At 42.3% G+C, this 21,933-nt stretch overlaps 1 protein-coding gene across 3 annotated transcripts; it reads right to left on the reverse strand.

Moving 5' to 3' along the window:
• Positions 1 to 1,194: 1,194 nt before the first annotated feature.
• On the reverse strand, positions 1,195 to 21,452 carry xpo7 (exportin 7; the record flags this gene model as incomplete). 3 transcript variants are annotated; one of them, XM_083898065.1, is made up of 27 exons in its annotated part: positions 1,195 to 1,408; positions 2,421 to 2,548; positions 2,638 to 2,736; positions 3,512 to 3,669; positions 3,763 to 3,901; positions 3,980 to 4,194; positions 4,796 to 4,878; positions 4,971 to 5,078; positions 5,651 to 5,739; positions 5,841 to 5,947; positions 6,440 to 6,548; positions 6,671 to 6,728; positions 7,294 to 7,389; positions 7,618 to 7,691; positions 9,375 to 9,510; positions 10,820 to 10,925; positions 11,028 to 11,221; positions 12,193 to 12,365; positions 12,469 to 12,615; positions 13,568 to 13,687; positions 13,851 to 13,924; positions 14,049 to 14,214; positions 14,573 to 14,677; positions 14,775 to 15,007; positions 15,106 to 15,199; positions 17,192 to 17,338; positions 21,420 to 21,452. In XM_083898065.1, the coding sequence occupies 27 exons, from the start codon at positions 21,450 to 21,452 to the stop codon at positions 1,315 to 1,317; spliced, it is 3,285 nt and encodes a 1,094-aa protein (XP_083754191.1). In that variant the 3' UTR covers positions 1,195 to 1,314. The 3 variants fall into 3 exon arrangements, with proteins under 3 accessions (XP_083754191.1, XP_083754192.1, XP_083754190.1); XM_083898066.1 differs by having other exon boundaries at positions 14,841 to 15,007; positions 21,420 to 21,437; XM_083898064.1 differs by having other exon boundaries at positions 14,730 to 15,007; positions 21,420 to 21,437.
• Between the last annotated feature and the right edge of the window lie 481 nt (positions 21,453 to 21,933).

Here is a 21,933-nt window from a genome sequence, read left to right on the forward strand (position 1 = left end):
TACGGACGAAACTGTGATGTGATGTAAAAAAACAACAAAAAAAACGTGTCATTCTCACATTACTCAATAAATAACTGTAGGTAACAACGTATTAAAAAGAGATAGTTTGTGTTTTGAAGTTGAAGTGTGGTTGTATAAGATACTGTGAGCGCCCCCCTGTGTCGACGACGCGTCAATACCTCATACAGCTACACTTAAAAAAAAAAACTACAAAAACGTAAAACTATTGCTTTTTAAAAAAATGTGACAAATTTATTCTTGTTTTTTTCCCTCCTGTCTGATCCGATCAATAAATTGTTATGGTCCCAAATCAAACAAACCAAAAAAAACAACGTATTGAAATGAGTTAAACGTTCCGTCTTCGAATTTAAATAAACCAAATTGTAAATGTCGTAAGTTGATAACGGAGACTCCCCGAGTCAGAAACACGGACGCGATGAGGAGCGGACGTCGGGTGATAAATAACAGAACTGTCCCTTTAAATGGTCCCCGCCCACCTGCTGATGTGGGCGGAGTCACGTGACTATTTACATCACTATAAACCAGAGACTGAGAAAAAATGTACAACATGGCTGCTCTGACTCTCCCTTTGTGTTAGTGTGTGTGTACCTGTGGCCACGCCCCCTCGCCCACCACGCCCCGCCCTCGCAGACAGACCGCTGCACTAACGCACTACACTGTAAAAAGCTCAATCACACGGTTTTTTGTCGTTTTTTTTGTTGTTGTTGTTTTTTTTTTTTTTCTATTTTCCTCGACTCGGCTTTTGTTTTTAAACTCGATCATTTTTATAAACATTGTTCAAAATGTTACGAAAAAAAATGTACACGTGTGTTTCTTGTTTTGTTTGTTTTTCTTCTTCTTCTTCTTCTGTGTTCGTCTATACAAGGCGGGCAGAAGCAGATTACTACGGTTACCGGCGTTTCCCCCCCGCCATGACCTCGCCTGACCACGCCCCCCTCCCCTCCCCTCTCCCCCTCACACATGCGCCCCCTTCTGTCAGACAGTCAGACTGGCTTTAAAATAGATCTGTATATATTTATATATGCTTATATCAAAAAGGTTGAGGAGAGCGGGAGTGAGAGGGCGGGGCCAGGGCAGGGGGGGGCGGGGCAACTCGCCGACCAACGCTCCCGTACGTCGTGTATCCAGGTGAGGAAGAGGAGGAAGAGGAGGTGAACCCTGGGCATCCGGGCCCGAGGGGGGGAGGGAAGGGAGGATGGAGGCGGGGCCAGGCTGATGCAGAGGCGGTGGGGTGAGGAAGGGGGCGGGGCTCTGTCTGCGGCGCGCGGCGGGGAGACTCTGCGGTGTGGAATGTCAGCTCATCATGTCGTTGCTGTTGACGCCGTACGTCGAGTTCTTCATGCTGTCGTTGACTTCCCGTCGGAACACCGACAAGTTCTGAGTGAACCTGCGAACACACACACAAACACACACACACACACACACAAACACAAACACAAACACACACTTATCAGTAAAATACGTTTACAACATACATTTTAAGCATCAAAACTGGTTTAGTTTGTCCAAGGAGTGGGAATCACAGACACTAAAATACGATATCACGATATCTGCTGACGCTAAAATGTTAGCGTTAGGCTAACCCTAACCCTTAAATCACATGCTCATTTATTAATTAACCATCAGCACATGATACATAATACGTCTGTGTCGTACGTCTATCGGTCGGAAAATCACGGAAGAAGCTAGCTTAGCGAACGCTAGTTCGCTTACGTAAAAATGCGTACTTTACGGCAGTAATCGGTGAATTACAGGCGACGCTGCTTTGACGTACTTCATTTCAGCCGACAACAAAAATAATCGCTATTTGCAGCCCTCACGATATTGTGACATACCGAGTATTTGTGAATCATATACTCGCACAACAGCTCTAGTGAGAGTGGCTCCACCTAGTGGACTAAAAACGCCTTGGTGTCTCAAAAGCGGGCGCACAAAAATATTGCGATATTTCACCGTTTCAATTTCCCCCACACCCCGAGTCGGGCTGAACGATTTTGAATAAATGTCTTATTCTGACAGGAATCGCGATATCAGAGGGAATGGTTATTTTGACGTCATGATTCATGGATATGAACATTGCAGTAGGTCTAAGATTTCGATTAATTGTTCAGCCCTAACCCCAAGTGTTTGTCCAGTAAACATGTTGGTCCAAAATGTCTGATTCTGTAGAGAAACGTGGCCAAGAGAGGATAAAGAGGGAGCTGATGGATGGACGTTTAAGATGGTGTCGTAAAAACATGTACTCCCAAACTGTAGGGGGAGCTCCGTAGAGAAAAAGTGACCAGACTTAAAGTGACGTGAACATGCGAGCGCAGTGATAGAGCTCCTCCAAACCATTTCATGTTTGTATTATCCATAATGTCATGGATCAGTTGTTATTTATTTAGTTATTTTGTTACCTGTCTCGATTCTTGGTCAGAAGGTTCCTCTCGATTCCTTCCATCAGGTTCTCGAAACATAAGTGCATGGCCTGCTGCTTCTCTGGAGGCTGACTGTTGACGATGCTGTTCCTCAGGTCAGCAAAGTACTGCAGGACAACAACACACACAAGTTATTACACACACGTGTGTAACATGTAGATGATGATGAGTGTGTGTTTGTGCGTTTGTGTTTCACCTTCTCGTTGAGCAGGATGAGGCCTAACAACGGCCGTGACATGGACCACTGGTTTCTACAGTCCTCGAAGATGATGATGTTGAGGACGGTGGACAACATCTGCACCACAGTCACATGATCAGTTACCGAGACAACCATCAATCACATGCTTCACAATAAAAGCATTAAAAGTTGAAGGCTTTTATTGTGAAGGCTGACACTTCTATAACAGATACTGGATCAGTCTAAATCAGTAGTTCCGTCATTTAAACACACGAAAAAATGTGAATAATTGGTTTGAAGATTTTTTCATTATCAAAACAAGATTTCCGATTGTTTAAGCTTCTTAAATGTCGTTTATTTGCTCCACGTAACAAATAAATTATTAAAACTGAATCATTTTGGTTTGTGGACAAAACAAAACATTCAAGAACATCGTCAATTCCAGGTTCGACAGACACTGATCAACTTTTTTTTTTTTTTTTAATAATTCCATTCATCGGGAAAATAATCGTAAGTTGCAGCTCTAATATAATAATATAAATGTTTATATGCAAAAACATTTTGTTCTTATTCTCACAGAATATATTGATAAAAACTATCCTGTTTCCATAATAATTAGATTATTATACCATTTAAATGTAATATAATACGATAAAAAAATTATATATATATATATATATATATATATATATATATATAAATAACAATATATATATATATAAATAACAATATAATATATAAATATATAATACCATTAAAAAATAATTCAAATATAAAAAAATAACATCAATATAAATAATAATATATAAATATATAATAAATAATATATATAAAAATATATAATACCATTAAAATAATAAACTAAAATGTAATGATAATAATTCCCTCTCACCTGTTGGATCATCTCCGGATGCTGCTGCATGATGTGCAGGAAGCGGTCGTCCGTTGCCATGGGCGCCGGGCGCTTCTTGGTGGAGCGCGACAGCTGCTTGAACAGGTACGTGACGATGTGGTCCAGACTGGAGCAGCAGCCCGTGCACACCATCGTATCTGAGACAAACACACACATAAACACGTAAATACACATGTAACACACACACACACACAAGCTGTAATATCACGTTTGACCAGCAGGCGTCTCACCGAGCGCCGTGAGCCCCTCTGATATGGAGGACAGGATGTACATGACGACGTGCGGCTCCAGACTGGCGATGAAGTTCATGTGGTCCTGCGTCAACACCTCCAGCAGCGAGTAGAACGACTGGCTGAGCTTAGGGTAATCCTGCAGGGGGCGACACAGAGTCAGCAGCTGTTGTGTTTTAACGGCGTGTGTGTGTGTGTGTGTGGTGCAGTGACGTACGAGCAGGTCGCTGTGAGGGATGGACAGCAGCAGCTTGATGAAGGTCTGCAGGGCGTTGTCCAGCGCGTCGTCTCCGTAGAGACGGAAGACGCCGAAGTTGACGTAGTTGCCGCTGAGCACGGCCTTCAGCATCGTGAAGCACACGCTGACGCCCTTCAGCTTCACGCCGTACACCTGGTCCTTCGGGACCTCGCCCAACGTCAAGATGCGATTCCCTGAGGACGAAGAAGAAGAACGTGAGATTATTCCTTTACTGAAGTCTGATTAGAAACCGATTACAACACTTTATTACGACAAAAACGGTCAACAACTGAGTGATTATGAACATTCTTTAAAGGTAATTTGATATTCAATCAGTTTTATTGTTTTTTAAATAATTAAAACAAGTTTTGTGATTTCCCAGCTCCTTAAATTTTAATATTTTCTGGTTTCTTTGCTCCTTTTAACAAAGAAATCATTAAAACTGATTAATTTTGGACATTTGAGAAGATCATAACAAGGTTTTTTTTTTAGATTTTATGGACCAAATAACAAAATAAAGAATGATAGACTCATCAATTATAAAAAAAATCATTAGTTTCAGCCTTCAAATCAGCCATGAAAATGATTTAAGAGTGAATATTCTTTTAGCAACATCATGATCTGGGTAATGTCTTGGTTTCCATGGAAACTCGGCCCATATAATAATATGATTTCATGAATACAAAGTTATTCGTATTAAAATTTAAATAATCCAGTATGAACAAGTAGATTATTAACAAATGCTGAATTATTTTTCCTGTCAGAGATGGAGGGCTTTTATTTTGGTGAACTGACCGTAGGTGGTGATCATCTTGCTGGTTTCTCTGAACAATAAGATACCGTTTGGCGACGACACGTCGAACTGAAGCCTCTGAGACCTGGAGAAGAAGAAGAAGAAGAAGAAGACGACAGAGTTATGTCCAGTTCACGAGCAGAGAGTCTGATCGTGTGATCCGACAGTGTCTTTCACCTGTTGTGGACGAGCTCGGCCATGAGTTTGAGGACGGGCGTGGTGCATGCTGGGTCGTGGTACCACAGCTCGATGGCGCGCTGTAGGATGGGCATGTAGGCGGGGTATCTGCAGGTGGGCGTGGTCAGGAAACTGCTCGGATACGACGGGATACACACAGTAACGCAGTGCGCGCAGGGTTCCCCACACCTCGATTAACAGCAAATTCAAGGACTTTTCCAGGAACAGTTCCCTTAAAATTCAAGGACAGAATGTTCTGACACAGTTTAAGACGGGAGGACAACTTTAAGAGCCGTCTTTGTCCACGGTGTCCACTTTTATTCAGCATCTGGACAAGGGATTGTCCTTGGGATCTTGGTCTTTGGTGAGACAGATCTTTGAATTTTCATTTCCCAGACATCACGTCGTCATTTTCTTTCTCTTGCTTAACTTTACTCGCGCATTGTTCTGCGTGGAATCTCACGTCACACGTTACACGTTACAACACCGCTAGTAATTATGTCATAACAACAAGGGAGACAACGTTTGCCTCAATAGCGCCCTCACTTCTTTCTTGCACAAAATTCAACCACCTTCAATGATTTAGGGGCAATTTTCAAAAACTTTCAAGGATTTCAAGGACCTGTGGGAACCCTCTGCATGTGTGTGTGTGTGTGTGTGTGTGAGACATGAGAGGATACATCCAGTCGAACAACATCATGAAGCTCGTCTTTGCGTTGAAGGCGTACGCGATGCCTCGCAGGTCTCGCACCAAACCCACTAGCGTCCTCTACAGGAGACAACAGAGGACGACGACGACGATGACAGTTAGTGGTTTCTATTTGGACGATCGGATATGTGTGTGTTTTTGTGCGTTTGTGTGTGTGTTACCTTCGCTTCCTGCTCGTTGAAAGTGTTCGTACTCAACATCTGAGCGACGGTTTCAAACGCAGCCGTCAAAGGCAACATGAACTGTTCAAACTGGTCCTCGTCCTCACCTGCAAACAAACAAACAAACAAACATTTATTTAATTTATTCATAATGCTAACATTCTCTCAGATGTATTATCCACAATTAACAATTAATTGTGGATAATACATCCCACACTAATACATACAATTCCCACACCAAACCCCATAGAGAAAATCAGCGATTTTACATCGCAGCTCACAGGAGTTATTGATCCACTGTGTCCTCCATCAGTGATTACAAAAGTGTAATTATTTGACTTTAATCTTCAGAATAATTCATTAATATTAACCTCAGTGGCACAAACTTATCAAACGAGGCAGCAGTAGACGGCAGCTCTTTGCATCGCTGTGAGCTAAAATCGCTCATTTTCTCTATGGACTTTGGTGTCGAGAGTGAACATCTTTACAAAGTTCAGTTTCTTGTTGGAAAATGACTTCTAAACGGAGCTCAAGCAGCAAATGTTCAGTATTATTAAGAAAATCTACAACTACAGCTGAGGTAGATTGTGTGCACTTACCCAGATCGACCATTAGGAGGCGTCCCAGCGCAGTGTAAAAAGTGGTCCGACACCTCATGTCGCTCAGATTCGACTGGTTATTCACTCCGAGGAAAGAGAAGTGCTCACTCTGATGCAGCGACACACAAACAGATTTAATTTAATTAAAATTATCAATAACAATAAATAAATAAAACACAATCGTGTTTATTGTGATAAACAGGCGGTCGATGTAGTAAACCGTGCGCTCACCGTGTGGTTATTTAACATAAACTGGACCGCGCTGAGCTTGACCAACTTTCTCACGCTGCTGTACGTGAACGAGCAGGAAGTCAAGGAGGAAACGGAAACCAGGACGAGACCGAGCGTCTAAACACGTATGTACGTTGATTATTTACATAACATTTATGAAAATACAACCTGTGCTCCTTGATTTAAAAGGAGGGTAAATGTATTTTTAAAGGATTCTCTCAAGATTTTCTCATGATTACAAAAAAATAAGTGTTTAGTGACATTGACCTTAGATTCTGCCTCAGTCAGACCAGGTTTTGGTCTCCATGAGGTCAAAGGTCAGTGTTTTTACGACTATGAAAATGTCCTAAAGATGACACACACACACACACACACACACACACACACACACACACACACACACACACACACACACACACACACACACACACACACACACACACACACACACACACACACACACACACACACACACACACACACACACACACACACACACACACACACACACACACACACACACACACACACACACACACACACACACACACACACACACACACACACACACACACACACACACACACACACACACACACACACACACACACAGACACACACACAGTAGTGAAGGATATCCTAATGAGAGGTCGTTGAGTAGCTGCAGTGTCTTGGAGGTGATTGGTTCACACTGGCCCCAATACTTCAAGTTAGTGATGCTGAAAGACAAAAAAAAAACACATCTTTATTTCCTGCCCAGAATAAAACCCAAATCCAAGATGTCTGCCTTTAACCTAAAATTCTCACAAACTAAAATCTACACAACACAACAAAAACAACCCTAAAATCGTAAAAATGTTACAGATAAATGAATAATAAATCACAGATACATTGAATTGGGAGGTTATTGTTATTGTTCATTGTATAGATTAAAAATAGTTTCTCACATTTTCCCTATAAAAACGCTGAGAACCATCGTCTCGTCGTTCAAACCCAGGACTTCTGATAGTCGTCGATAAAGCTGCAGGTGAACAAACAAACAAACAAACAAACAAACAAACAAACAGTAAATAAATGAATATCAGACACAGAGTAACATTCATCCATTCACATGCACCAAGAGTGTTTTATCATTAATTATTTCAGGGTGTTTTTCTCCAATATAACATTAATATTGTTTGTTCTATATCATCTTTACATTCTTCTCCACCTTTAAAATGAACGAGTAAACGTCCAGATTTTCTAAATAGTTTCTCCTCTTCATAAGGTGGTGTATTAATATAATAAATCTAGCTTATCGTATCATTCAGGGCTGAAACTAACAATCACTTTCATAATCGATTTATCTGGAAATCGATTTCTTGATGAATCGATGACTTGTTTGTTCAACAAAATGTCAGAAAATATCGATCAGCGTTTCCCAAAATCAATAAGTCTTTGTTATATGAAGCAAAGAAACCAGAAAATAAACAAAACAGCTAATATGAGCAAAGCATTACGCTTCTGCCTGCTCCTTCTCGAATGCATGGTTTTTATTTTAGTGCTGGGCACTAGGTTAACGCATGTTATCGCACATTTAACGCACGATGCGTGACTGACCGGAAAAAGACACAATTTACCAGTTAGCTCCGTTAGCACTGTTAGCTGCGCTAGCTCCTTTAGCGCCCGTTAGCGCGCCTCCAGTGGAACTGGAGCGGTCTGTTTATTAAAGGAAAAGAGCAGCGCTACAAATAACCAGCGTACCTGTGTACTGCGTATGTGTGCCTCTGTTTTTAAAGTTTAGCGATACTTTAGAGACTCATTTTAACAGTCGGGACTCGGGAGTCATCTAAACATGATGTTGCGCACGTCTTTTTCCGGTCAGCCGTCAACGAAAAGGCATCAACGCTAACTTGCGTCAACGTTAACGCACGGTAACGGCGTCAACGGAAACACGTCAACCCTAACTCGCATCAACGCTATATCGACGCTAACTCCCGTCAACGCTAACTCACGCTAACGTGCATCAACGCTAACTCACGCCAACGTGCATCAACGCTAACTCACGTTAACGTGCATCAATGCTAAAGTGTGGTGTTTTGCTTTACAGAATTGTTTCATCTGCTTTATTTTTGTGTTTTCTGATTTAAAAAAAAAAAAAAAAAAAAAAAAAAAAAAAAGCAAAGAATATTAATAATAAAAGGAGTAATAGCTTAATAAGTGGTAAATTGCTGCTAATCCATCAGTGGAGTTACAAATAATCCTGTTAACTGTCAGAATAGCGTTAAATGTCATGATTGCGACAGATTTGAGTAAAAGTTGTAAACTGGGACGTTTCAGGGTTTTTACAGTCGGCTGAAAACCATCCAGGATAATCCCGGACACACTGGGACAGAGCGGGACAATCCGGAACTAAGCGGGACATCTGGTCTCCATGACGTCCACAGTTTGTTTGAAGTCTGTTTTCTCAGGGTTTAACTCTGTGATGACAGTTCAGGGGGGCGGAGCTAACCAACCGACATCTTTCTTTGGCCCCGAACAAAGAGTCGGTGATTTAAAAAAAAACAAAAAAACAACAGAGGCGAACTGCTTTCGTCAGCACGAACACACACACGCACGCACAGAGGATAAAAGACTTAAGCCCCGCCCCCTCTGCTGACAGCACACACACAGGGTTAATGTGAGTGTAAAGTCAGGGTCGTCCTCGTGGTTACGCGTCGCTCACCTTGGACGATTTCTGCACTTGGTCACCGATGTAGATTTTTCTGAACTGTTCGAAGAAGCTGAGCATGGCCAGCTCCAGGCGCTCGTTCCCGGCCTGAGCGAGCCGCGAGTCGGTCAGATTCATCAGCTGCAGAACTCTGACGCGTTCAGAAGAAGAAAATAACGTGTTACAGAGCTGTTTGTACGTGTTTGACCTTTGACCTCACTGACCTAAAACAGAGTGACCTTTGACAAACACATGCTAAATCAGGTCATTTCACACCAAGTGAAGGTTAATATCATAATCTTTCAATTACGACCTCGAGATGTAAAACATGTTTTATAAAGTCACTGACTTTTGATCACAAAACCAAGAAAATCCAAGTGAACTTTGTACCAAATTTGAAAAAAACGGCCTTTAATTGAACACTAAGGAGTTAAAAATTAGAATTAATTGATTCTGTATAAAGTCAGAATATTTCAGCTATAATTCAGTCTTAAAGCTTTCGTCTAACTCACTCTTTGGCTTTCGACCCACTATGAGACGTTGGTTTTTATCGTTTTTGTATAATTTTATTGTATGACCTGTTTGTGTTGTTTTTAAATGTTCTACAGTATTTTATTGTACGTTTTATTGTTTGTTATTAAGTCTATTAGGTCACACGTGTATGTTTTATTTGTTTTATTTATTTATCTATCTCTGATGTACAGCACATTGCTTCAGCCGTTGTTGTTTCTAAAGTGCTTTATCAATAAAGTTGGATTGAATTGGAACTCACAGCTGCTCAAAACGGGGCCCCACCCACATACGGGTTTCATTTGGCCCACTAAACTTATGTTTCTTAAAGAGATATATCTTCAGATCTATTTCTGTGAGATGGAAATGGTCCATTTAAATTAAAGCAATGTTTTTATTAAATGTGTATAAAATATGGGCGTAAAAAGCAGATCAAAGCTACACAGGAAGTCAGCTCCGTGTTGCCCTCTACTGGTCAGTGACAACACAAAATGGTCAGAAAATAAACAAATTAAATCTAATGTGTAACTTCAGGTTCTGATAGTTTAAAACTGACTTAGCTGCATTTTTAAGAAGCTAATATTTAATGAAATGGATGGACCTTACACAAATACGGCTTTGTGACATAAACATTAAGTTATTCAACTACAAGAAGAATCTCTAATTAAGGAATCTGTCTTGCATTTTAACGATTTTTGACCAGTGGAAAAACACTGATTTAACTCTTTTCTCTTCATAGTTTTAAATCAGAATAAAAGCAGACTGTGCCTTTAGTTAATGTTTAATAAAAGAGTTCCTGCTGCTTTTTCACATTCACAGTAAACTCACGAGACCAGAATAACCAGACTGACGACGTTACTCTTGAAGACGGTCCAGATTTATGACTCCACATCAGGTCGTTCATATTGAGATTTAAGCTGTTCCGTTATTGCCGGTAGCCGTTTACTCACCGACAGACTAACTCTCCGTCCATGGCGTCCTGCTCGTCCGTGCTCGCGAATGACACTCGCCCGCCGATCACCGCTCCGATGATGTAAACCAACCATGTTAACCGACCTGAAGACATTCACGATAAGACCAGATCAGAGATTCAAATAAAAACAAACAGCCGTTTCTTTTGTTTTTTATCCCCCCCCCCCCCCCCCCTGCAGCACGTACCCTCCTGCACGGTGATGTCGGCGGCGCTGGAGTTGGTGGACTGCAGCAGCTCCTGGTACGACTGAGCGGCCTGGTCGAAGAGCTGCACCAGCAGAGCGCACGTCTTCTCGTACTCGCATCTGCCGATGGTGGACAGCTGGTCCAACTGCTGCTGGACGAGGCCTGCGTCGTCCAGGGGGTCTTCTAAGCCGTCTCTGTGGAGAGAAAACACACACGCACACGCGCGCACACACATACAGGCCAGGGTCAGCGAAGAAGTGACTCCGCCCACTTTTAGAAGTCGCTACGAGAAGAACTGTGAGCTTTAAACATTCGGTTCAGTGAGAAAAATACACAAAAATGTCAAAGTTGTGAAGCCCAAATTCCATTTCTAATGATTTCTGGCTCTGATTTAAGAGTTAAGTTCAAATGTAAACAACATTAAAATCATATTAAAATCTCCTGCCTGTATCTAGACTTCATGCATCACAGATTTTAACCACATTTTTAGAGATTCACTAAGAAAATACATATTTATTCATGTTCACAAACTGCTGTAAAGCTTTTAGCATTAGCTCACTGTAAATAAGCTGTAAGTGACGGTGCAACTTGATGTAAATTTAAGTTTAAAGCACCATTAGCTGTTGATATGTGCGTTTTGAGTTCACGGTTTATTGTGCAAAAAACGTTAAAGAACGTCAGGGTTTCATCATCAGTAAATTCGCTGTTTTTTGTTATTTTCTAAGTGAAGCAAAAGCACATGATTCTTTCTTTTATTCCCCGAAACTTTTTCCTCGATTCCCATCTGTCTTTGATCGATTTAGGCAACTTTAAAAAAAAACTTTTAAATCTTTCTGGCATTTTTCTGGGTTTGGATTCAGTTGAAAATGAGCAGAAATATAAGGCTGTGACTAGAAATCCATTATAAATCACAATTTTGATCATCAATGAATCAGTTTGAGCTTTTCAATAAATAAAAACAGCACTTTTTCTGTTTTTCTTTGCTCTATATAACAAAGAAATCATTAAATCTCAATCATTTTTGGCTTTTGGACAAAACAAGACATTTGTGAATGTCTTCATTTAAAGGTTTGGGAAACACCAAACAACATTTTTGGACATTTTATGGACCAAACAACTAATCCATCAATTGAGAAAATTGTCGTTGACGTTATTTTGTTGTTACCTGAGGATGACGTGGACCGACTCCAGCCGTGACGTGATGTAGGCCTTGGTGACCTCCGGCGTGTACGTCTCCAGCAGGTGAGGCTCTGTGGCTTTGACGTAAGGAACAGACGCAGCTAGACGCTGCCACAGACTCAGCAGGTAGTGGACGCTGTTGGGAGCAAACTCCCAGTGCTGTGACGAACACACACACACAGGAGTGAGCCATTGAGTCTTTTAATACTTAACTGTTTCATGAGAGAAAAACAGCAACACACACATACACACACACACATACCTGCAGACTGGTGACGGTGAAGTTGGCTATGAGCCGAATCACCTCGGGGTAGTTTTCTACTTTGACAAGTTCACCCAGCTGGTAGTTGCTCTTCAGCCTCGCCAGCAGGCGGCAGAACTCGTGGTAGTTGTTGGGATCGGGCAAACACTGGAACACAACAGTTTATTTTATTTATTTATTTATTTATTATAGACGTAGACATTCGTCACTTTTAAAAACGGCTAACAAATATTTTTTAGTGCTGGGCATTTCCATGACGACTGACCGGGAAAAGACGCGCGCGACGTCATGTTTACGTGACTTCTGAGTCTCTAAAGTAACGCTAAACTTTAAAAACAGAGGCACACATACGCAGTACACAGGTACGCTGGTTATTTGTAGCGCTGCTCTTTTCCTTTAACAAACAGACCGCTCCAGTTCGACTGTAGGCGCGCTAACGGCGCTAAACGAGCTAATGCAGCTAACGGAGCTAACTGGTAAACGGTGCCTGGACTCCGGTGTCGCGGCAGGTAAAACATGACGTCACGCGGGTCTTTTTCCCGGTCAGTCGTCATGGAAACGCGTCGTGCGTTAAACAAGTGCCCCGCACTAATATTTTTATAATCACGTATTCGGCCAATTATTTTTCGATTAATCAAGGACGCAAAATTATTATTTATTATATAATGTTTTTTTTTTTTTCCAATCCAATACTCCTACTCGATTAATAATTGGTCGAATACTCGATTACAAAAATATTCTACGAGTGCAGCCCTAGTAAGCTACATTAAATCAGCTAACATCAATGTTTACGTTAGCGTGCGCCGGAAGCGTTAGCAACTGGATGCTATCGGCTCAGATGCTTACTCATTGAGGACGTGCTCTTGTGGTTACGCCAGTTTTCGTTTACACTGCACCTCGTTGGCTTCTTGTTTAAGCGTGAAATGGTCCCACACTTTGGACATTTTCTATCTTTTACGGGCAGCTGAAATCCAGATGTGTGGTGTGCGTCTGCTAAAACGGTCCGTGTGGAACAATGATCCCCACGCCGAACAGGCCGCGCGAGATAGGAATTTAACGAATACTTGAGGCAAAAACTCTGACACAGTTTTCCTCTCACCTGTGGGTTGGCCAGTATCCTCTTGACTCCGTCCACCAGGTGCGACAGAAACTTCGCTCGCTCCGCATTGTTGAAGAGGGACCTTCTGACGGAGGCGATCTGAACTAGACACGACAAAACCTGCGTCAAACGGACAAACGAAAACACAGGCGTTAGCGTGACGCAAAAACCACATTGTAGACTGATGATGATTGTTGATCTGTCAAAAGTAAGAGAGTTGTGTTCACACCAAAAACAGGGCAGCATGTGTTCGTCCTGTTTGTTTTTCCCCCCCGTCACTCACCAGTGGAGAAAGTGAAGGAGGGATGGAATGATATAAATTGAAGAAGAGCTGCAGAGTGGAGGAATCGAGAAACGCTGCAGGAGAGGAAAGGGAGGAAATCATCAGCGCGTACGTTTACATTTATAAACATGTGTACGTGGGTACAAACTAAACCGTGACCGTATTCTACAAATATGACACCGACACCGCTGCACCCACCTGATCTCCATGACGTGGGGATCTGTACAGTGCAGAGGTCGTCCGACGACTCGTCTGTGGAAGTTCCTATGAAGTCGTAGTTGAGGCAGTTGTAGCTGAGTTTGAGCAGCTGCATCAGGAGACCGTGCTGCGACTCATCGTTTAGATTTAAGTTCTTCCCCGAAGCCTGAAAACAGAAACACAGAGACTACGATAGGTGGACGTTTTGCCTCCTCTAACCAACATTTTTCCCAGCTCTAGACTCATAATATGCAATTTTAGAGGTGAACAATCAAAGGATAAAACTAAACATAAATATTCCAGGGAAAAGAGCCTCAATATCAGATGAATCCCGATTAGTTTTATGCAGGTAGCCAAAGAGAGTGATGAGAGTTACGGTGTTCCTTGAATGCATCTCGTGGCCTTAAGCTCTGTCTGGGTAAATTTAACCCTTCAATTGGCCAAACAACCAACGTGACCTTCTGAAGTCTTCATAGAAATGCACGTACGTACATTCGTACAATACAAATAAATATTTCACGTACCTGTTTGAGGAGGTTACAGGAAAGCGTGAAGATATCAAAGAGGGACGAGTCTCTGAACGACGACGCGATCTTCCTGTGTTTAGTGAGCGGATGTGTTGTGTCGGCCTGCGGAGAAAAGACACAATGTTTACGGCGTCAACAGTTTCTTTGTGCCGACTTCCAACTTCGGACTTAAATGGAACATAAAGAAACGAGAGCGTACCTGGTTGATCTCATTGGTCAGCTGGGACAAAATGGTCACACCGATGATGCAGTGCTCGACGCTATCCTGTAGAAAGCGCGTCACGTCGGCGATGACGTTCCTGAAGACGTAGTCGTCCTTCTGACAGTCGAACCAGCCCAGTTTGGTGATCCGCGCGTACAGCTGGATCAACGCCTGCGTGACGAACGCCGCCAACTTCGGCCGCGTCGCCAGATAATTCAGTACATAGTTCCCTGAACGTGACGGTTACAAGAACATTAACGATTGGTGAGCGACGGGGCAGGACGGGATCGGCGACAGCTAACGCGCCAACTCGTTTGCGTTTACTCACGGATGTCGATGCGTTGCTCCAGAGGCAGAGGGTTGCTGGTTCGAGACACCAGTTTAGAAAGACACGTGGCCGCAAGCAGCTGAGAATACGACGACTGTCGACCAAAACACCAAAATAAAAAATATTAAGTGACAAAATAGGTTGTATGTTGTATGTACGCATGTTAATGCATGATGCGTTTCCATGACGACTGACCAGAAAAAGACGTGCGTGACGTCATGTTTACGTGCCACGACACCGGAGTCCAGGCACCGTTTACCAGTTAGCTCCATTAGCTGCATTAGCGCCTTTTAGCTTTTTGAAAAAAGGATTTTTGGTCCAAAATCATCATACTATACTATGTCATCCAAAATTAGAAAAATTTAGCGGGCCTACAGTCGAACAGGAGCGGTCCGTTTATTTAACGAAACGAGCTGCGCTACAAATAACTAGCTTTCCCGTGTACTGCGTATGTGTGCGTCTATTTTTAAAGTTTAGCGTTACTTTAGAGAATCGTTTAACAATCCGGAGTCACGTAAACACGACGTCACGCGCGTCTTTTTGCGGTCAGTCGTCATGGAAACGCATCGTGCGTTAACGCTAAATGCGCCCAGCGCTAGACAAAATCTAACCAATACATCCCTTTAATTAAACGTCCAACCAAAACATTGAAAGTCACATACTTTAGCAACATTTTGTGAAATTTCTTTGCTAACTTTAAAGAGTTTCAGAACATTTTCAAGGTTACACACAAAAAAAACAAACAAAGCAAGAGTACGGATAATTTAAATGTTGAGCATAAAAAGAGCACTGACGTTTAGTTGAGAACATTAACAGCTTCATTCATCCCCGCCCGCCCGGCCGTCAGCCCCTCAGGCCAAAGCTCCACCCCCCCAAAAAAAACCCCACCACCAGTTGCCATTTTAGGAACAAGAAGTTCAGATATTTGTTGTTTTGCAACATTAGTGACATGTTTTTGGTAACTTAACGGCAGCAGAGCGCGAAACCAATGGAATCAACAACAGCGACTTATAAACACGTCAACTGTTCGGTCGAGTCGGACGCCGCCCCGCTCTCGCGACGAAGTGAGACTAATCAAGAGCAACTGCGATGAATGAGTGTGTGAGCGAAACAGTGGACCCGTTTTTGTTTTTAAATAAATCAGAGAGACTTATTCTGTAGATTAGTTACAGAAGAGAAAAACCCGTGCCAGCTCTGTTTGGAACGAGGAAACAAAAGTGTTTGATCTAAAGGTCGATTGATGTGGTTTTTTTTCTATGACCACAGCTGATGCCAATTTTTGTAGAAAGAGGGCAGCCAATGGTCAGTAATAGATGCAAAAAAAATTTTGGCCTATACATTTAGCTATTTTTCTTTTTTTCCCTCTATCAAATAAAATATAAATGTTAAATCTGCATCGCAGTGCATTTATATACAGTATTTGTATTTTAAAATATTAAAATCATTAAAGGTGCATTATGTAATAAATCTAAAGCATAAAATCCTCCTAATATGTCACATAGACTCAGGAATAATGTTCATATAACAAACTGAACTCACCAACAACAACAGTACAGACACAATATTTGCACGAAAAAAATATTTTGCAGACTGCAAATCATGTTTATGTTTTGAAATCATGTTTTGGCATGTGGCGCCACCTACCGCCGTCTACCAATCATTGCAGTCAGTAGAGTCTCAGCTGCTGAGCAACCACGGGTTGCCAGTTACGTCTGAGCTACAATGGCGGAGAAAACGAAACCTAAAAGGCCTCAGTATTTTTGAATTTGAGTGTAGTAACAGTTTTTGGCCACATTCTTACATATGGTGCCTTTAACTACATGACAGAAGCAACCTAAAAGACTAAATAAAATATATTTTTGGCAGGAAAAGTAAAGTTTTAGTGACTTTAGTGACTGAAAAAAAGGCAGAATGAGTGATAAAAAATAGCATTGACTTATCCGTCCAACCTCGCTTGATGATGATGCTTAACGATGCACTGAGCAGCTCTATTCTTCAGCAAAACATTGAAATGAGGTAAGTTTTAGTCTTATTAGGTCACAGAGAGACAGTGAGGTGGACACAGAGGACACGGTTGGACACTCACACTCCCTCTCTCCAGCAGCAGCTGACACTTGCTGAGACAGTCGGGGCTGTTGGTGAACTCCACCAGAGCTTTCTCTGCCTGGAGTCGGACGGCGGTCTCGGTGGTCTCGTACAGCTGCTTACACAGGATCTCCAGCTGGGCAAGGCCCTGATAACAGAGAGAGACAAGAGGAAGACAACGGACTTATCAGTGAGCGACAGACAGACACACACACACAGACACACACCGTCCTCTGAATCTTCATCATCGGTAAAAGAGAGAGAGGACAGCGTGTTCCTCTTCATTTCAACAAACCACAGCGGAGAGAGAAACGAACAATCGTTAGAATAACTGACAGTAAAAGTGTCACAAAAGTGTTTAAATTTTGACGATTCAATATCTTTGTTTTCTATGTCTGCTTTAACAATATTAAACTTACCATACAATATTAATATCCTCCAAATAACTTGCATGTTCAATGTGTAATTTTATAGTTTGCAAAAACGATTAGTTTCGTTATTGATTTTTCCCAAACATCAAATTTGGCAATGGCTTGTTTTTCTGGTCAATAATCAATCGATTGACTGTCTATTGTTGTCGCAGCTGCTCGTCTGTCATCATTTTTGAAGTTTTTTTTTTTAAACGAAACACAGAACCAATCATTTTCTCTTCATTTCTTATGTTCATTAATCGAGGAAATAATTGCCAGAGGAACCTGGAGTGAAAATAATCATCCGTTTCATCCCAAATTAAATCATAAAAAATACACAAAATTAGCTCACGTTCTTGATTTTCCTGACGTTTCGTTCCATTGGCGAAAAACTGCCGAGTCATGCGCACACACACAGTGACAGCAAGACGCCAGTTACTCATAAATAAATTTAAAATGGTGGAGCGACCAGGTTAGAAAACAAAGTTAGTGGTGATGGAGGTCTGGGTTTGAAGGGGGGGGGACAGGGGGTCGTGTTTCATTGTGTGTGTGTGTCAGCGTCAGATAAGAGCTCAGACTGTGAATACTTCACTTCATCATTAACACTGATATGACTTTTCACTCCAGACGACGTCACAGCACACACACACACACACACAGCCAGGTGGTCATGTGACAGTCATGTGACGACTGCACATTTTATTATGTGATTTCTTAAATTAAACTATCACTGGGAAGTGAACTCAAATTAAAAACAGTCCACATACTGTAAATACAGTGTTAGACACTTAAGCAGCTGCTACAGATTCAATTATAAGGAAAATAATCAAACTATTCAACGATTTATAAAGTTTTCTGATGTTGTACGATGTACTGAGAAACACAGAGGAGAAGAAAAAAGTTACTTAGAACAGGTCTACAACAATTAATCGATCAATAACAGTTGACTTGATTAACCGACAACTATTTTTGATGAAATATTCAATAGGTTTCAGTGTTTATTTACTAATTAAAACAAGTTTCCTGAGTTTTCAGCTCCTTAAAAGTGAATATTTTCCAGTTTCTTTGCTCCATATGACAAATAAATCTTTAAAAATTGATCATTTTTGGTTCATGGACGACATAAGACATTTGTTAACAACATTTCAATGTTCATTATTAAGCATTTTGTGGACCGAGCAAGAACTTTGATTGATTATAGCCAGACTAAAGTGTCCACTGCTTTATTAGACGGTCATTTCAAAACAGGAAACTAAAGTTTGCGTCACTTTCATAAGCCAAACTCCACAGAGAAAATCAGTTCAAACGTGTTTTATTTAGATTTCTGAGTTTGAAAAAACATTGTTAAGTTTGACCCAAAGTGACACGAACTTAAAACGGCGCCTCTGTAGACCTCGCGTGTTTAAGCAGTTCCATGATATTGTGAAACCAAAAGTGTTTCTACACAATCGTTAACCTGTGACGAGCTCTGCAGAGCGTTGGTAAAATGAGAACTTAAAGGATCATTATCCCACACGTGCCCCTGCGTCAACCTTTACACCCTGATCGTCGTCTCTGGTAACGCAAAGACGCTGAACATCACATCGTTGGAGAGAGAGAGAGAGGCAAAGGCTTCAGAGGATGTGGAAGCACGATGATGCCCTTGTGTCAGGAAACAAAAAATGAATATGCAGACGCTGCCAGTCCTCAGTGACCTACACGAGAAACAACTTCTTCACCCCGTAAAAAAGTGTGAGAAGACGCTACGGAAAAAACAAAATCCAGCTAAAAGGAAAAAGTGTTTACACACTTGAACTACAACAAAGCCAGAGCTCACAGGATGTGTCCGTGAATAAAGAAGGCAAAAAATTCCCAAAAAACTCTACACGCTGGAGTGTAAACGTAAGAGACACAAGATAAACAGTTATATTACCATCACAATACCACAATCACTGTCTTACTGTTGGTCTTGTTACCATGGCGTTATCAAGGGCTGCACAACATATGTAAATGTAACGCCGTCAACAGTGATATCAACATGCACAATGTATCTGCCAAGGAAGATGCACTTGCTTTTGAACTATTGTTTACATTTCAGCGCCGCATATGCATATTATTTTACATATTATCTCGCTTAAACGAGCGCCGTAAAATGTCAGAAAATGTTGAAAAAGGTCGATGACGACGTTCTCGAATATTTCCCTTTGTCCACAAACCAAAACGATTCACTTTTAATGATTTCTTTGTTACACGGAGCAAAGAAAGCAGACAATATTCACATTAAAGCGGCCAAAAAATCATTAATAACTTGTTTTGATTACTGGAAAAAACCAGTGAAACTGATTAAATCAATTAATCTTTGCAGCCCCATCTCATTTATTTAAATTAAATGAATTATTTTTATATAAAACAACGTTTTTGGAGAGTAAATAATAACTTTCACTGATATGCAAAGCCAGAGCAGAAGGCGGTGACTCTGCATCAGGAAGTATTTGTTTATTTATTCAAATCATATCGCACGACAATATTCAACAATGTTATGACATGTGACACATATTTCCATAGTCTCCAGCAGCCAGAGTGTGACAGCCTCTGCTGGAGAATATGATATTTTAACTTTTTCTACAAATTGGGAAGTGACAGCCTCGCTGTAAGTCTTTATAAATAGTGTGGCAGTGAGTATATTTTGACTTCTCGTATTGAGCGGTTATATATTTAAAGGTGGTTTTCAGTCTCGCAGATCTGGCAACCCCTGAGCCCTTGTTTCCAGGGAAGCGGCTCCTCTTGGAGCTGCACGTCCACGACTAACCGCTGTCACAGCCTCTCAGCCCCAGCACCAGCATCCACGCTGCTGGCGTCTGGGGCTGAGGCGGCAGCCGAGCATCCTCCTCTCCATCATCATGGAGGAGAAGTGACGGGCAGATCCAGAGGTTTGCCCTGCTTCTCCTGCTCCTCCTCCTGCTCCTCCTCCCCAGACATGTGTCGGTGTGGAGCGGCTAGCTCCAGCCAGGCTAACTCAACACAGCTGCACTGCACTGTTACACACATAAACAAAAGCCCCCAGGTGTCAAACCCAGCCCCGCGTCCCTCCATAACCCCGGCAGCGGCGGACACACGAGGCCAGATCCGGAGACGAACACTCCCGATAAACCGAACCGTGTTTTTCAAACGGGCTCGGGCGGGAGAAGTTGACGTCTGGAGGCTTGACGCTAACGTTAGCCTAGCATGCTATGTGGTCAGCTAGCTTTAGCCCAGCGGGACAACAAGTGCACAAACACGGTTGTGGTTTAAAAGCTTCAACGGGACGAGTCAAAGTGGGTTTATTTGATTAATGTTTACATTTCGCTGCTCACTGGCGCCAAACCCCCCAGTAACCAGGCAGAGTTAGCCTGACAACAGCTAGCCGTCCGCGGACAACCGATGCTCTTTTATTGTTTACTTCAATAAAACACGCCGCTCCCTCGCACGGTTAGCCCGCCGGTTACGTGCCTCCACCCGGCACAAACACCGGGGACCCCGCGGACTCTGGGGCACCGCGTCTGCCGCTCCTCGTCCCGTTTCCCAGCCTCAAATCATCCCCTGTGCTCGCAGCTAGCACGAGCTAACCCCCCCAGCATCCACAGGCAGCCTCAGCAATGACAGCAGGCCACAAGTCAACACACACAGGCGGCCACATCCTTTCTTTTAACGCCGCACAGCAGCGGCAACGCGGCCGCCTCCCGCACGCAACCGCCGCACACGGCCCCCGCGGCGGCTGCACAGCGCCAGAATCCGCGCTCACACTCCTCCTCCCGTTCCCGGAGAAACTGTCGGTCACAAAAACATGAATCCTCCACTTACCTGCACATGATCCGCCATTTTTCTCCATTTCATGCACCTCTCACTCCCCCGCTTATGGGTATGGACAGCGACAACAGCGCCCCCCGCGGAGGCCACGCGAACAGCGGCCCATTCATTCCACACCAGAGCGAGTTTACATGGAGGGGACTGGGATTATTGAAGTAATCCAGTTCTGTAGTGATTAAAGCGAGCCAAAACTGTAATCTAGACCTGAATAATCTCATAATGAAGTAATTCTGCCGGACACGAGTGAAGTGACTAAAATCCAGGACTTAAAATAATACAGTACTGAAGTTTTTAGAATTGTAATCCAGGACTGAAATAATGCAGAGCAGCAGTTATCTAGAATTGTAGTAATCCAGGACTGGTATAATCCTGTCGTCATGACTGAAATAATCCAAAACAAAAAGTATTACAGTAATGAATCATCCAATACTACTGAAGTAATGTATTCTTATAGGGTAGAACTACAATAATCCACCATGATCATGACTGAAATAATCCAAAACAAAAA

The sequence above is a fragment of the Microchirus variegatus genome, assembly GCF_963457635.1.
Source record: "Microchirus variegatus genome assembly, chromosome: 1".
Classification (NCBI taxonomy): Eukaryota; Metazoa; Chordata; class Actinopteri; order Pleuronectiformes; family Soleidae; genus Microchirus; species Microchirus variegatus.